Raw genomic sequence first — 16,748 nt, forward strand, 5'->3', positions numbered from 1 at the left:
GGTTGCTGCAAGCTGACATCTTGCTTACAAGAAAACTGAAAACAGGAACATCTACATGCTAGAGCCTGATACCAGAGAAACAGAAATTCTGGATGAAGCTGATGTGAGTTGGATAGTACTCATCTCAACTGATTTTAGACCTCTGTAGTGTATGTTAGCATTTCAGAAGTGGCTGGAAGCAGTGACATATGTAAATTATAGTAAGATTTAAAACTGTAGGTGAATGTACATAAAATGTGATATAACCAAAGCATTCTAGACTTACGCCTTACTTTATATGTCACATGTAGAGCACATCCAAGGCTGCTGCTTACCATACTTCCCTTGCCATCCTCTTCTCTCCCCTCCTCTACAGCTGGGATGTGTGCCATGTTTCCCACAATATGCTGGCACTGAGCTAATGCAGATGGGGTTTGGGGGAGTCTGTGTCTCCAGAGGGTGTTTTACTGAGATTGAGATAGGGCATCCCATTCCCAAAGGAAGCACAAAACATGTCCTCCTTAGCTCCCATGTGGTGGAGAAACCAGAATGTCCTGCTTCTTCCTACTCTCTCATTCCCCTAAAATCACAAGACTACCTCTTCCCCACAAATGAACCACTGGCCCATTTTCAAGAAGTCTTAATAATATTGTGACTTAAGTACCTTAACATAGCTATTAACAATGTTAAAAGATTCCCTTGGCATCAGTCACTGCTGAAGGATGGTGACTCTGCTGCAGAAAAATATCATGAAAAACATTCCACCTGAAAATCCTTCCTTTGGAAAGACTCAGTTTTTATAAACAGCGCTAAGCAGCAGAAATGGATACAAATTTCAACTGAAAAATGTAATAACTGAAGAAATACTCTAAGACCACCCTACAATATTCCTGAAAGGAAATATGCTGATGTTTCCATGTGCTAAAGAGGGCTAAAAAGCCTGAAACAAAAGTTACCCAGAAACTATTATTATTTAAAAAAAAAAAAAAAAAAAAAAACTTTTCCACATTACTGGCATCAATAGTGGTTTGAGGAACTGCTGCTCTTTCTCTACAACTAACAGCAGCTCACAGAGGGCTATGTGCTGCCTGACTTTCCACCAGGGCAAGTATGGATGACAAACGATATCCCTGTATAGAATCTATATTCACTCTAATTGCAGAGCATTACACACCGACATACAATAAGTCATTCCAATAAAGTGAATAGAATCACTGTGGTCCTTGCTATAAACAGCTTAGATTCAAAGATACTGGTCCCTCGGTCTGTGAAAATTCATACGCTACTCACAGCAGCCTATGTTTTTTAACAGAATGGACATTTAGTAAACCATTTTCCCATATCTTGTTGAAATTAAGACACTCATTTTATGATGGCCATCACTTATCCATTCCTTAATTTTATAGGAGATAATGTTATAGATTTATAATGATCAGACAGAAGCTCGATATTCAATATATGTCTTTCATGCAGGTGCACTCAGCTGTGTCCGCCAGCTTCAGTTCCAACTGGTTATTTGCTGCATGAGTTGTTGAGAGATACCTGATCTGAAGACCAACATGACTTTTCAGATTTCTGCCAAGCTGCATTATATTTTTATGCTTTAACTTGCCCTTTGACAACACAGAGCTGCTGTTTTGGTGCTGTCTCCCAGTTTATATCACATTACACGTGCAACTCATAGACATACATTCAATAAGGTTACTAATATAGGGAGCCTCTTTCCAAAAATATTTAAAATACATCTATCAGAACAGTAGCTAGTTATCAAATGAGATGGGTATGACTCCCAGTACGTTTGTCTAACTATCTTGAAACTAATAATAGCATTAGCAAAATGTCTAAGCATCTTCTTTACAAAATAACAATATAAATAAAATTATATTTACTTATTATAAATAATGCATATTTATATATATGAATATAAAAGGTGAGTAAACAAATCTGCATCTGCACATACAGATTATATGTACCTGTACAGCTTTTGTTGCCAATGGTTTTGCTTCTTTAATGATTAGTATTTCAAAGCATCCTCTGCTTGGAGGATATCTTCAGTCAAGAACATTTAGATTTGGAGTTAAAGATTACTAATCTACTTTCACAGTGAAATTAACGCATGTGATTTCACATAAAGCTTTTGAAGTGTTTCTTATATACGGTGGAAGTACAGATTGACAGCGCAATAATCCTCTTCACTATTCTTATGATCAGCAGCTGTTATCCTATTTTTATCAACAACTTCATTACTCTAAGAATTGCTTTTGCAAAATGTGAATGCCACTGGTGAGATCATTTCACATAAGCAGACTTCTCTTTATGAATTTTTACATGCAGGCTCCAAAAATCTCACTGCAAGAAATAACAAACTGCCAAGCCATGCTCCCCCAACACAGGCCACATCTTCTTTCTGCTCATGCTCCAGGCAAGCACAACCCACTCAGATCATCAACGGGCATATTCCAGACACCTTTATGACATCCCTCTCAGAGCCTCAGCATCTGCTTTAAGGCCCTGGGTGAGCTCCACAAAATCGTGTGATGCTACTACTGCATACAAAGCCCAAGATAAGTGCTCAGAACCGTTTTTTTCCCATGGCTGATGCAGTCGCAGGTCTCAATGTTTTCAGATTCCGATGAAAAGAATGACAAGAGCATCTTCTAACTGCAGCAAATACACAGACAAGTATCACAAGGTCAAATAGGAAAGAATGAGTTTCCAACGTGGAAGATGGTATTTTGAGCTCTATTGCCCTCTGTGCCTCTAGGTGCATCAGTAAGAAAGACCTTTGACTCAGTCTTACTACTCTACTTGTACCCTTCCAACATTCACAATAAAGACCTGTTATGTGCCAGATAATGCACGTGTATATAGGTATGATGTTATGCTGTGGCCTTAGGGCCAAGTTATACCCAAAGAAATACTAAGGAAGAATGAAAAAAATATGCTGAAATTCTGTCCCTTTGAGTGTAAGAAGAAAGGGGATGCTTTGGCCACTTGTAGACTGAGCACTGGAATCTGTGACAGGGGATGGGTCCTTCCTTGACCTGTGGAAGGAATACAGTCTGGCCTGTCAGACTGCATCAGTGACTTCATCCTCACTGTATTATCTGCTGTATGCTTGATCTGGCGCATCTCTGCTCTACAGTCCCAACAAAGAACTTCAGAATTGAATAGGTTATCGCTAGAGAAATTAATTTGAAACAATTATATATTAACATAGAAATTAATATCAATAGAGAAATTAATATAATACAACTTTCTCACAGATGTATGTATTTTAGAAATATGGTATGTATAGTATGGATGTGAAAAGCGAGAAAGAAAAACATTAAATTCATCCACCTATTATACAATTCTCATAGTGTGCATTTTGGCTAGTCATTGTTTCTGTACAGAACAACAAGAACAAACAGCACATGTATGGATATGATCCTCATGCAGTGTACGCATTTATTTATTTTAATATCTAACATGTCTACTGGCCCATCCTTGATACACCTACCAATAAAACCTGAAGAAGGAGGGTTGGGCCTGTATCTTCTCTTTAGTGTTCTCCTGAATGATGTCCCAGAGCTGCCATATAAACTTTGGATGAGAATAGAAAATGGCTGGTTTGGATTCTTCCTGCGATGCTGTACGTACGGAGTGAAACAGATTGTAGTCTGGCTTCTATACCACTGGGAGGAGAAAAAAGAAAAAAGTACTTTTTTAATCTTATGTTATCCAGTGTATTTTGAACACTGCATGAAAACAACGTGAATGAGTTTCATTCAGGTTCTTCAGGATAGAAGCAAAGCAGCCTGCACCAGGGCACATTTGTCCTAGAAAGCCAGTCCTTGATCTGGCCAAATCTTTCTCTTTTCTTCAAACGAGACTCCCAATAAGCAATACAGTGAAGTGGAACAAGCCAACCCCAACTCCCACTCAAAGGCTCATGTCAAACAAGGGTCTCAAAAAGCCTTAACACAAGGACCTGGGCCATGGAGGTCAGCCTCTCTCTGAGAGCATCCCTGTCTTTGCTGACAGTGGCCAGCAGCATGTGAAGCAGCCTGGAGGCAGCGGGTGTAGGAGACTGGCAGCTCCTGGCATCTGTTGCTAAGGGAGTTGAGCAGACGAAAGTTTACTTTCTGCTTGCATCCTGCTTAGCTCTCAGCTCCCCCTGCCAAGAACCATCAGATCAACTGGTCCACTGGAGCTGCCAGAACCCGTCAAGGCTGAGGCTCCCCGGAGTGACAAGCAGATGGAAGTCTGCTGCTCTCAGAGAGGGGGCGGGCAGCGGGGCGCAGATGGCTGTGGGGGTGTGGACACAAAGGGAAGACTGATAGGGAGAAGGCCTGGCAAGTGGGGAAGGTGCAAAGAGAGATTGCCATTGGGGGTGTTTTATTTTGTCTAGGAAGGCAGAGGGGAGGGTGGGAAAAAAAAAAAAAGGAATGCAGTTCTTCACCTTCTTGACAAAGCCTCCTTCTGAAATCTAGCAACATCCCCCTCCTTCATAAATACACAGAAAAATCACTGTTATGTGAAAACAGCAATATTTTTGTCCAAAAAAACCAATCCCCCTCATCCATCTATCCTAGCATCTCAGAGCAGATCATTCCAGTACAAGTGCTGGCTACTAAGAAAAGTTTTTAATCAATAAACCATTTTTGACCAATTCATGCATAGTGTTCTCTGCTCTTTAGATAAACATTTTGGAGTTCATTGTGATAAGTGAAGAACTAGAAGACTGAAGTACTAAATACACAAATTTTGTCCGGTGTTTTTGGACAAGTTGGGAAGAAGGGATCAAGTAGGCATCTTACCACGTTCAGATTTGCAGAGTAGGGGGCAAGGATCCCAGGCTACTAAGATAACATCTTTGTACAAGGAGCTTTCACAAAGTGATGGTTTGGGTTGGTGAGAATCTACAAACACACATGTAAAAAATTGAAGAGTTAAAAGCAAATGGGACCCAGAAAAATGGCAAAATTCCTTCTCTAAACTGAACAGTCCTCCTCACTCTGCTGTTTGTTCTACTTTTAATTCTGATTTTAAGCAACTTCTTTTGTAAAAAAAAAAAACAATAATAATAATAATACTAATAATAATAATAATAAATAAAGAGCTAGTCATAAACAGCACTCATGACAGTTTTAAGTAGCAGTACGCTGAATTACTCTCCATCTGCGAGCGATGTGATGAGACCACTTGAGATGCTGCCTAATTGTATATCAATATTACTTTGTGTCTGGAACATTAAAACAAAAGCTACAGTATTTCACACTGTCTGTAGGATCCTCTTTTGGACACAGAGAAGCGTTCTTTGAAGTGCTGCAGCCCCCAAGGATACTCTCGTCTTTGCATTTTTCTTTTTTTTTCCCCATTTTGGTTGTTTTTCTCATTTCAACAGCATTAGGTCTCATATGAAGTACCTTCATAAAGGCAAATCGGACCCTAACAGTAAAGCCTGTATACCTAGAAAAAGGAATTCCAGGAACAGCATGTGATGTGCTTTTATTTTATTTTATTTTAAAGTAAACAGTGATAATTATTCTGATCTACTGCTCTCTTACTCCCTCCCACATCTACTGGTACTCTGATCCTCCCACCCTAAGTTTCCCTTTTACTCCTGCTGGTTTCTTGTTTCCCAGACTCTCCGTGCTTAACCGATCTCTCTGATCCCTGGTGCATCCAATCTCAGGAAGGATCGGACCAAATGATTCACTACTGGTTGAAACAGCATGAATTTGGCTCCAGCTGTTAAACTAATCAACGTTCCAGACAAATAAATTCATACTAATTTTCATTTCCCTTTAGGATCCAATGAGCCGTATTTGATTATGCATATTTTTCTTCAGAAAATAATATTGTTGCCATAGCAATATTCTTTCTACCATAAACTTTAAGCTTAATGACTTTCCATCACGCTTTCTACAACAAGAACAGCAACAGCATTAGTCTTGCTGCCATCAGCATAGCTAACTCCATTTCTCAGAACAGTTTTTTGCCTGAGAATGTAAACTCCTTTCTTGAGACTACAGAGTAAACAGACCAAAGGTCAAGCTTTTAAAAGCTCAATTCTACAGTTATCACACAAAGGAGCTCTCACTTGCCTTTCAGCAAGCAAGAGTCCTTTAGAGGTGTTGTCCACACAAATTCTAGCTCTTAGTGAGCCTGCATTCATATGTATGAGATGAGTTTCCTCTGGAATAACAATGTGTGTTGTGGCTGCACTGGTTTCCTTCACATCCTTTGGGCTTTCATACCAGAGAACATGAGGGAAGGAGAGGGCCCACAACAGCCTTTAATTCACTGAATGCAGGAATTTCCTACAGTAAGGAGAGGAGGGTCGGAAAGCCAGTATGGATTATGCATCTTCAGAATCAGTAAAGCAAGCACTTTTATCAAGTGGCCTGTGAAGATTTCTCTCCTGGGGGTGGAAGGCCAGTCTCCCAACAGGAAGCCAGAACATCACAGAGAGCTTCCACCCTCTTTAAAGGAGCAGAAAGGTGGTGGGAATACAAACATTTGTGAGGAAGCTGTGTGAGCTGACCTGGCCTGAATTTTTAGTCACGCCCTGTGTTTTCTTGGGAAGCTTTGTGGAGAGCAAGTGATATTCAGCACAGCAGAGAAGATCATATGAGCCTCCATTACCACCACAGCACGAGTGTGCCACATCATCTCAGGGAACACGGAGGATCCCACACAGCATAAAACAGCTAATTTAGCCGTTTAGTCTCTCTGAATTCACTTAGGAGCTAACAAAGCTCAATCACTGCCTGGAGGCACTTTTTCTTACAGAGAGCCTAGTGGGACTAGTCAACTAAATGAGGTCTCTAAACCCTCCTCCTTGCCCCAAGATAGTTAGGCATGGTCAGTAACCACGATGTTTCGGCTAAAAGTAAACAAAAGTAAAATCAAGAACAGTTAAGGAAGAAAAAAAAAGTTAAAATAAATGAGACCAAGATCAATGTTCTCTTATACATTGATTTCACAACTAAAGTCAGATATTTTGGCTTTCTTCCTGTTAGTAAAACAGGAGTCGCATTTAATCCACATCATTTCAAAGATCCAGGCTGCCCTGCACTGTCACGAAGAGCTACAAAACGAGTGTGAAGGGAATGGCAGCAAAAAGTATTCTATATGTGGTGGCAAAGAACATGATTTTATACAGAGAACACACCCACCAAGGATGCACATTGCATGAGCCATCGCTGAAAGCAAAGAAAAAAAAAAAGAGTTCATAAGAAAAGCTGCAAATGAAATTTCTGTGTTCAACAAAAATCATTATGTACACAGCATGCTTCGTGGCCAACCATACTATTGCATTGACTAACTAAACTCTCTCTGTCGGTATTTCATAAAATTTCACAGTAATTCTGTTGCTACATTTTAGCTGCATTTCATGAAGAGGAAAAAGGCTTAGTTTGCCCAAGTTCAGCAATATTTTTTTCAAAATTAAAAAACTACTCACAGCCATAAGGTGTCACTATAGCTCAATGCATACTTTATTTGTTGACACTCATATGCAGAAAATCCCATTTTCTGTTTCCATTCAGTTGAACAAAACTCATCTCAGGTGTAATATCCAATGGACATAAAAGTTGTTTTTTTTCGTTTGTTTGTTTTTTTAATAGTTCACTCCAAATTTTTAAAGAACGATGACTTGCCTAAAGTTATACATTAAGACAACTCAGTTCCCATTTCTTTCCCCTTCTAGCAAGGAAATAATTGGGGAACTGGAGAATATAAGAAGAAAGCTTTGGAATCCCGACAGCCCAGGCTTTGTGAAGATCCCAGAAGTGGCGTGGCAAAGGTCTTTGGTACTTATGACTCTGGCACCTTGCTGAGCCTTTACAGATGTAGGACACATGAGAAATTCTACAAACAAATTCCTTGAGACAAGGATATCAAGTAACTATTGCAATCACTCTACACTGACAGCACATGTAAACATCCCTGTAAGGGAGAACTTTTACCTGCTCTATATGTCATGACTGTTAAATCACTAGCTGTTTCCCAGATTACCCAACACTTTCTCAGAGGTTATTAATTTAATGTCATCTTGTACAGAAGTGACATTGACTTGAATTCACAAAAGGAAGCTCTTACCTGGGAGTTGATGATTCGCATGGTTGTTTTATTTCCAACATCTTTTTCATAGCCACGTGTTGGAGCAGAATTAAATCTTAGAACAGCATCGTGAGAATCTGGGAGTACAAATAAGGGAGTCGTTTATATTATTTTTATTAGTCATACAGAATACTAAAATAAAACAAATGAATTAAACTAATGTAAAACTTGCACATTTTTCCTTATTTTTATATTCTATGAATGAAAAATGTTCTACTACAAGCAAACAAAAATCCTCTTGCATCTACCATTACCAACATCCACTGGGGGAAAAAAAAAATCAGTTATAAATTCAGCTTTCAATACTTAAAATGTCTCTTCATTGGATAAAAATAATATGGGAAGGTTGTTCAATTGGTTGCTATCTCTATTTCAAAATTTACGAAGAATTATTACATGCGAAAGTATGTTAATTGCAAGGGTATCTAACTACACATTCAAATCAATAATGACACTCAACTATAAGCCTGAGTTTCACAGTATTGTATAATATTTGAAGAATCTCAGGCCACCCCAAACCTATTAACCAAACTAACTTATTCTCAAGGCCAGTACAGGTCTTAAAGAGCCTGTCTAGGAAGTTAATCCACAAAACTGCTCACACACACAAAGCTAAGGATCCCTCGGTAGCAAAGATCTAACAGAGCTGAACTGTCAAAGTTTCCCCACAAGCTGTTGACCTCAGAGTCATGCAGAACAGAAAACAGCTATAGGTCAAGTATGGGTCAAGCATAGATACTACGTGCAGTCCTCTGCTGGATGAAAGATAATCATCCACCCAGTGCTTCCTTTTAGGGGGTATCAAAGCCCAAAGTAGCAAGGGACAGGAAAAAATGATGCCTGTTGTCCAGAAACACACTATCTTATGTCAATATTCCCCTATACAGTTCACTTTTATCGCTTCTACAGATTGAAGCAGAAAACATGTTTCAGGCCAAAATGGTCATGTAATGCCTTAATTGTTTATACATTTGTTTATCTCTAGTCACTTCAAATGTGGTTGGGTGTAGCTCAAAAATGGAATAGGCAGAGGTTTCCAAAGGTAACTAATTATGCTTCTATGGAGTTCAGGCCTGATCCTATCCAACTCCCATCTTCTGTCCTTTCACACCTTTACTCCATACTTCTTGTATTCCAGACAAGAAAATACTGTGTGACATGACGACAGCAGTTCAATCTCTGCCATACTTGCTTTCTTGAACATGTGTCTGAAATGAGAAATTTTGCCAAACATCCACTAAGCCCAACTTGTCACGGGCTGATAAGGAGTTGGAGACTTCTTCCATGTCCCTGTGCAGGAGCCACATATCTATCCCCAACACCTAACCTTCATCTGCCTAAGCAAAAGCATCTTGATTGTGTAGAAGCTAGAGGACATGAAGTCAATAGAAAGTGCAGGTACTCTACACTTCTGGAGAAGGAAAAGAAAAACAGAGGTCCTTTACATCTGAAATTTGCTTATGAGTTTAAAATATAAGTTTGGACAACTATTTGAAAATCTTTTAAGTGAGAGCTGGGAATTGGATTGGGAATTGCATGGTTCATAACTTAGTTGAGAGACAGTGCACTGCATTTCCAAAATTTTTCACTCTGGTTTTCCACATCAATAGTAAAAGCTTTTTTTCCTTAAAAAAAAATATTTTTTATTAAAAAAAATAGGTTGCAGCCACACAGTAACAATAATTGCTTTTAAGTTAACTAACTTTAATCTTAGTCTCTTAGTGTTTGGAGATAAGCATTCCAAAGTTACAGAGAGTTTGAGGTTTGGTCACAGATTCCTGTTACTTCCTGATGATAACAAAACAACTAGGTCTCCCATTAAATAACATAACCATGACGAGAGTATTTGCTGTATTGGCTCAGACTTCCGTACTTTTATTAAAAAACAAGTGTGGGGCAGTGGCACCCACAGTTGCACCAAAAGTACTCATTAAAATTTCTGCCTGCATTTCTAAAAGGAATACAGAAGAGGGCGCTAAAAGCATATGAAGAGAAAGGTCCTGTGCTGCTCCTTTCTCAAGCCTTTTTTTCTTTCAGGAGGATAAGTAGTAAAAGCCTTTGCCTACATCAACTTCATCAAGTAAGGCTGTACAGCACACGGCCCAAACCCCAGAACTCATGCATAGGGTGTTTTTCCCACTCCGTAATGACACGGACTTTGTGGTGCCTTTGTGGACACCGAAGAGCTTGGTAGGTTGGACAGGCTGGCTCCAAAGAGCCAAGAGGAGCCAGCCAAGGTGCCTCTCAGCAGGCAGGCTGCTAGTGGTTTCAAACAACGGCTGTAGTCCTGATGCCAGCTCAGCAAGGGACTGTCTTCTCCTACAGCTGTGCATGCACAGAATAAAAAAATAAATAAAAGTGTATCTTACACAATCTGATCTTCCTCTTCCTGCTCAGATTCCTCTCACTTTTTCAGAGTACTAGAGGAGAGGTGGAAAGGCAAGGCCATAAGCTCGGCTGCACCACATAATACCTGGACTCCACATGAAGATAGCTCCTTCCCCATATGAATAACAACACAAATAGATGCTGGAGCTTCCATTTCCCATATAAAGAAGATGACACTGGAATGAAATCTGTAGTACGCTGGCACTTCCACGGAGTAGCAACGGCCACTAAGACCCATCTAGCTGCTGTCAGTCAGCTGGGCCCCTGCAATTCTGGTCCAAATTGTCTGCTCAGCCAAAAGTACCTGCCCATGGCCTGCACAACACTTAGATAAAGTCTTTTGTGAGTCTTGCTGCCCCACATGCTTTCCTGTAAAACAGGTAGGAGGAGATCTGAAACTTCAGCATAGGCCTTATAAAGTAGCATCTCTTCCCTTTAGGTGGCATCAGAGGAAAATTTCCAATTAAATCTAAAAGCTCTTTTGAAGTGAATAGCATAAGCTTTTTGCGTCCTGGGTCCTTCTGAGGGAATGGATACACACAGGAGTGTAAGGGCACCAAATCCCATCCTGGGCTGTACCTGAGCGTGCACATGTCATGATGCACACAGCCATCTGTAAGTAAGTCACAACCCAATTGTTCTCTGGGTTCTCCAGTACAGCACGGCACCTGGGTTGTGTTGGAGGCCTATTAGAGCAGATTGATAATTCTAGAGGCTCTAATATATCCCAGAGATTTAAAGGAAATCCATTTGTGTTAAAGAGATGATAGAGTGTGATGAAGCAGGTATTGGGATGTGAAGTCCTGGAAGATGGGAGGATTAACAAAAGGCACATCGGAAGGTTTTTATAGAGAGCTGAAGGCGATAATTCTTTGCTCAAGAAGCAAGCTTGAAATGTACATTTTGTCCTTCTTACAATGCTGCACATGTACTACAAACGAACTGCTGAGATGTTAACACAACTAGTAACACTCATTTTGAGAGGAAAAAATAAAACTGACCTGGATTAGTGTTATGGCTCCACAATCCTCTTATGAACAGCTATCACAAAACTCTCAACTTCGGGGAATTCTGTGTAACATTGACATCTCAGCACCATCTCACTGACTCAGTGCAGCAATGGAAAAACAATGGGAGGAGATACTCAAACTCATTTAAATTCACACTTGGAAAAGAGGTCAGGGGACTTGACCTTGGAGCATGAAGCTGCTTACTCAAGGATCTATATTCTATATGCCTGTGAACTCTAAATATACAGAAGATTAAGATGATGCTCTACTGCTTCTTGGCACGGAGACAAAGTTTAGCCTGGGACAGTACGCTACAAGCAGTTTCTCTATGAGTCACCCCAAAATATGGACAGGTACAACAGAACTTTTTGGAATAAAACCTGAATATGCCTCTAATCTGCTGAAGAGATAAACACACTTTGCATAAAAATGCCAAATATGGCAGATCTGTTGAAACAAGCGTCTTTTTTATACTACAAGCTGTAATATGCTAAGAAGGCATCATTGTTTTCTTCAAATCAAATTATGACTTCAGGCCAAATTTTCCTTTCAGTTATATTGCTCTGAAAGGGAACAGCTTCACTGAAATCTGTAAATTCACATTCACGTAACGCTGGTGAGAGAGAATAACCAGCCCTTCAGAGACTTACACTTGAGAAGAATGAATCCTTTGAAAGACAAACATGAATACGCATGTGTACATACATATGCACATGAATAGATACATTTCACCCACCTATTTCATCCCCTAGAGAGGAGTTCAGTATGGCACCAGCAGACATAACTACAGCACAACTCCCAAGGCCATGTGTATACAATTTGCCCAGTGGAATTTGGGGAACGTGCTTCTCCCATCCAAGAGTGGAGAAGGGAGCCTCCTTGCCATCTATTGTTTTCACATTCACCCTTTCTTTTAGCTCACAGAAAAGCTGGTCGCCTGTCAACTTAGAGTTTCGTTTCCCTTTGAACCGCACCCCATGCTTATTAGTGCTCAAATAATCTTTCATCGCCTTCTGCAGTCGAGGGTTTAGCATCTTGGAAGAGACATCCCCTTTCCAAAGCTTGTAAAGAAAAGATTTCGACATCGTGGAATACAGCCCATCCCAGTCATCAGATTCATCAAGCATCTTGCTTCTCCTGTGCTTTGCGCTCCTTCTCCTCATTCTTCTCTGATGGCCCCAGTTGTTCTGTAAAATATTTTCTTTTGGATTATCCTCATCTGCTGAGATGAATTTTGCTCTCTCTTGAAGGTTGCTGTGCGACCGAGGCTGACCAGCAGCAAATAAATAATCATCATTCACTTGGTAGAAAGCACTTTTTGATTTTCTTCCTAATTGGGATGGAAAATACTCATCTTCACTTCTAAAGGCATCTTCCAAATCAGTCCATTTCTTAATACTTCCAGTCCCTGATTTAAATGTACCTAAAAGGTCTTCATTCAGAAGTACCTCATTCCCATCGATGGTTTCATAGAACGACGGATCGTGTATGGCTCCCATTATGACTCTCTGCTTCCCCTGAAGGGGCAGAAGCCTCTTAGTTTCAATGTAAGAAAAGGAACTGGGAACGGGCTCAGCAGTATTGCTATCTGTAAAATAGATGAAGATCACCAGAAAAAGCAGACCCCACGCAAAGATCCCAAACAGCATAAGTTGTTTCCATTGCTTCAAGTTCGGTTTCATGGCAGTGCCTTTACCAGCTCCTCTGTACCTTGAAGTATTGGTGAAGGAAAATGAAACCTGGAAAGAACATCAAATATTAATCAGGAATGGTTCTAAAAATAGATACAATTCAGAAATATCTTAAGAGGCTTTGACAGGAGCTGCAGAATTAATCTCTAAGCTGTAGCACGGCGCATTCAGAAGCAGAAACAAACTCTGGAGCCTGCAAACACTGTAGGAGTGACACGCTTTGGCTGTAACCACACAGTGACAGCTGCTAGCTACAAAAGAAGCTGGTGGCCAGTTTCTACAGTAACACTGGATCCTGCCTTCAGGGAGATCATGTGCCTGCCTGCTTCAGCTGTACAGAGCGTACAATTGCGAGAGCAAAAGCAAAACCCACGTCCGTCTGTATGCACAGTGGGGAGAGTATTAGCTGCTTCTCTTTTGCCATGAAAAGTCCTTGCACGGTGAGACTGCGAGCAAGACAGCCTGTGCTCAAAGGCACCACGCAGGGAGCACAAACTCATCTGGACAGTCCTCCTCTGCCCAAATCCCTGATGAGACAGTGCCCTATGGATATCAACAAGCAGCAATAGGGGAGAGCATCACTCTGGCAGGTCAGGGGGAGTCTTTTGTTTTCCTTAACTGGTATGAACTGGAATAGCCTCAGCAGCCAAATCATTTGCTGGGGAGCACAGCCCAGGATCAGACCTGAATAAGAGGTCTGTTCAGATGCTCTGCTTGGGTGCTGCACATGCCCTGAGGTGACACAAAGGAGTTCTGCACATTAAGGCACGAGGAGTTTGTGTTTTCCAAAATGGGTGACAACTGGCACAGCCAACCAAATACATTCCTTTAGGATAACGATAGATATTTACATAAGGAGGGAATGGGGGAGGAATGTTAGTCCTAGACTTGAAATCTGTCCTCTACTAATACCTGGGAATTTTGGACAGCTTGTGTATTAATGGAGGGATGCATTGTCCAAAACAAAAGGAAGTCTGACTGAAGGGGCTTTCTTTCAATGAAAATACACTAACACATTGCTGGGCCATCACGCACACCATGCCCTTACAAAAACTCATTTGTGTCATTAGTTGGTGTGGACTTTGGTAGAAAAGTCAGCTGAAGAAAGTACAGCCCTCCCTTAGCATAAGCCTTATCATTCACCTCACACCATACTAATCTTCAGCCTAAGTCAACACTGCAGCGTAACTAACTCCAGGTACTATTTAGTGACAGATCACTTACTTGATCTGGATTAGAAATAAGCCCCTTCTTCTGGAGATCTGTTCCTAACCCCATTTGCTTCAATGATCACTTAACGGTGCCACTTTAAAGCCCTTTGTGCCAGCCAGCTGTGGTCAGAAAAGAGGAAAAGGAGCAGAGGCAGGTTGTGATTTCACTAGCAGCCTGTGCCGCAGGAGCCTGCATCCCACCAAACCGCATCCGAACACCACACACAGCTTACACACCTCCGATGACACACTGGCTAGTTACACCTGGTGGTCAGGAGGGACCAAAAACATAGTCACCAGATGCTATTAGTTGAGTACGTCAAAGGTGAGTGCCAAGCTTATAACAAATCTGCAGCTGAGGCTATGTTTTAGCATTAAAAGGAAATTGGCAGTACTGCTGGTGCAAGGCACTCTCCGCTGTGCTCCTTATCTCTGCCCCTGCCCCGTGCCTCTACCTGATCACGTAACACTGCTGTCTACTGAGCTGGCGTATTACAAACTGGACCATTTGTCCTGACACACTGATACCACAACGGTAGGGATGCAGGGGAATGTGTGTTAAAGGTTGATATTTTTTTTAATTTTTATTTTTTAAACTGGGTCAGTCCCTTTATCCATTTCAGCCTGGTGACAAACACACAGTTCCAGCACAGATGAAAAGATCGCCTACCACAAGGCATAGGCGAGAACAAACCGCAGGTGCTATGAGCAAGGATACTTCAGACAAGCGTTTCTGCTGACCCCCCTTGAATGTGAGGCCACAGCATCACATTTCTAAACATGGGCTATTTTAATACTCTAAGCAAAGCCTAGAACAATAAATAAATAAATAAAGCTAACTTTAGGGCTGAAGGCATTGTCCAGATAGAGTGAAGATTCAGTGTCGCAACTGCGTGACCAAACTTCGTTTCTAATACATCAAAAAAATAAAATTCATGAGTACAATAACCCTGTGCTCCTCACACGTTTGGCTTGGCTTACACAAACCACAAGGAAAGAAAAAGCTATTACTCCAAGTGACCCATTTCCCAGTTGCATTCTGCTGCTGCAAGATTGTTCCCTGCAGTACCCCTACGCTTCACCCCCCACTTCCAATTTTAAATCACTACAGGCTATGTCCTGTGGGAGTCTACTTTCAGTATATGACTGTTGTGCAACTTAGGTCTGCCCTCAAGTTATTGCAACCTGCCCACTCATCAGCATTCAGATGTTTTGCATTTTTAAAAAGCAGCATTCTTTGCCTGTCTGAACTGCTTTCATCCCTTTGTATCATTTTCCCTGCTGTGTTTCCCCAGCACTTTTCAGCACGTGGCTTCCAAACCACTGTGTAAGTTAGTCTTTGCTCAGTCAGATGTTTCTCCTGCTGAATATACATTTCTTATAGGATCAGCAAAGGAAGCATCTTGCAGAATCTTTTTAAACAGACGAGCTTGCAGGAAGTAGAAGCTATAAAGGAAGAAGTCACTAATATTTTCCACCAACTCAGGCAATAAGTCTAACCATAATTTAAACATAACCCATATCGAACTCTCATGTTTTTCTCTAGTTTTCTGGGTTTTGTTTTTATCTTATCACTAGAAATTTACAAGAAACAGAAAGGGTTTAGTCTTAATTCAGGTATAAAAATATGAAAGTTTCTAATTGTCTGTGATAATGTGTGCTTGGTGCAGCAGACTGCCTCAGCATGAAGAATTAGTCTAGACTCCTAAATTTGACATTCAGGTTACAATCTGAAAAAAGGAATGAGTTGCATTATTAATTATTTTTAAATCAAGGCAAATGATTTTTCCCCGAACACTTAGAGAGTCATACAGAACATTTGTATCAGTTGGCATGCACATGTGAGCAAGCACAAGATTACCTTTATCACGCAGCAAAAAATTATCTAAATAAAAGAAAATATCAGCATACAGCAGTATATTTGCCAATGCTGCAAGCAAAAGGAGAGACACCAGCGAGAATAAATCAGAAAAACTTTACCCATTAACTACTGCAGGAGCTTATCTACAATCCCTTGTTGCAAGTGGGGCCTCAAAAAGGATACTCAAATCTCTTGAAGACCGGAGCTATGCAAGCAAATCTCTGTGCTGCTTTAATGTTTTTTTGCTCACAAGAAAAGCCTTGTCCTCCAGCAGTACAGCTGAGCTGGAAGCGAATTCAAGGTCATTACTGTATTAGTTGCAAGAGGACCCCTACAACCTCACAGGATCTTGACGGCTGTGAGTGGAAAGCTGCAGTAAATCCAAAGAAATATCAGTGTATCTTATCTCCCTCCACACAAAACATCAAGTCAGCTCCCCCCCAGCCTCTGCAGCTTCTCACACCTCGCCTGTCGCTGCCTTTGGCAATGTCTGGGA

The 16,748-nt window shown here is 40.8% G+C and overlaps 1 protein-coding gene across 1 annotated transcript in view; it reads right to left on the reverse strand.

Annotated features, from left to right (window-relative positions):
- The window catches only part of ST6GAL2 (ST6 beta-galactoside alpha-2,6-sialyltransferase 2), a 52,376-nt gene that overhangs the window by 13,645 nt on the left and 21,983 nt on the right, over positions 1 to 16,748 (reverse strand). The window contains 8 exon segments of the mRNA XM_040536720.1: positions 3,482 to 3,509; positions 3,511 to 3,575; positions 3,578 to 3,656; positions 4,782 to 4,808; positions 4,810 to 4,853; positions 4,856 to 4,883; positions 8,071 to 8,168; positions 12,226 to 13,228. Of these exon segments, the coding sequence (XP_040392654.1) occupies positions 3,482 to 3,509; positions 3,511 to 3,575; positions 3,578 to 3,656; positions 4,782 to 4,808; positions 4,810 to 4,853; positions 4,856 to 4,883; positions 8,071 to 8,168; positions 12,226 to 13,228 (1,372 nt within the window).

This window comes from Cygnus olor, chromosome 1 (genome assembly GCF_009769625.2).
Source record: "Cygnus olor isolate bCygOlo1 chromosome 1, bCygOlo1.pri.v2, whole genome shotgun sequence".
Lineage (NCBI taxonomy): Eukaryota > Metazoa > Chordata > Aves > Anseriformes > Anatidae > Cygnus > Cygnus olor.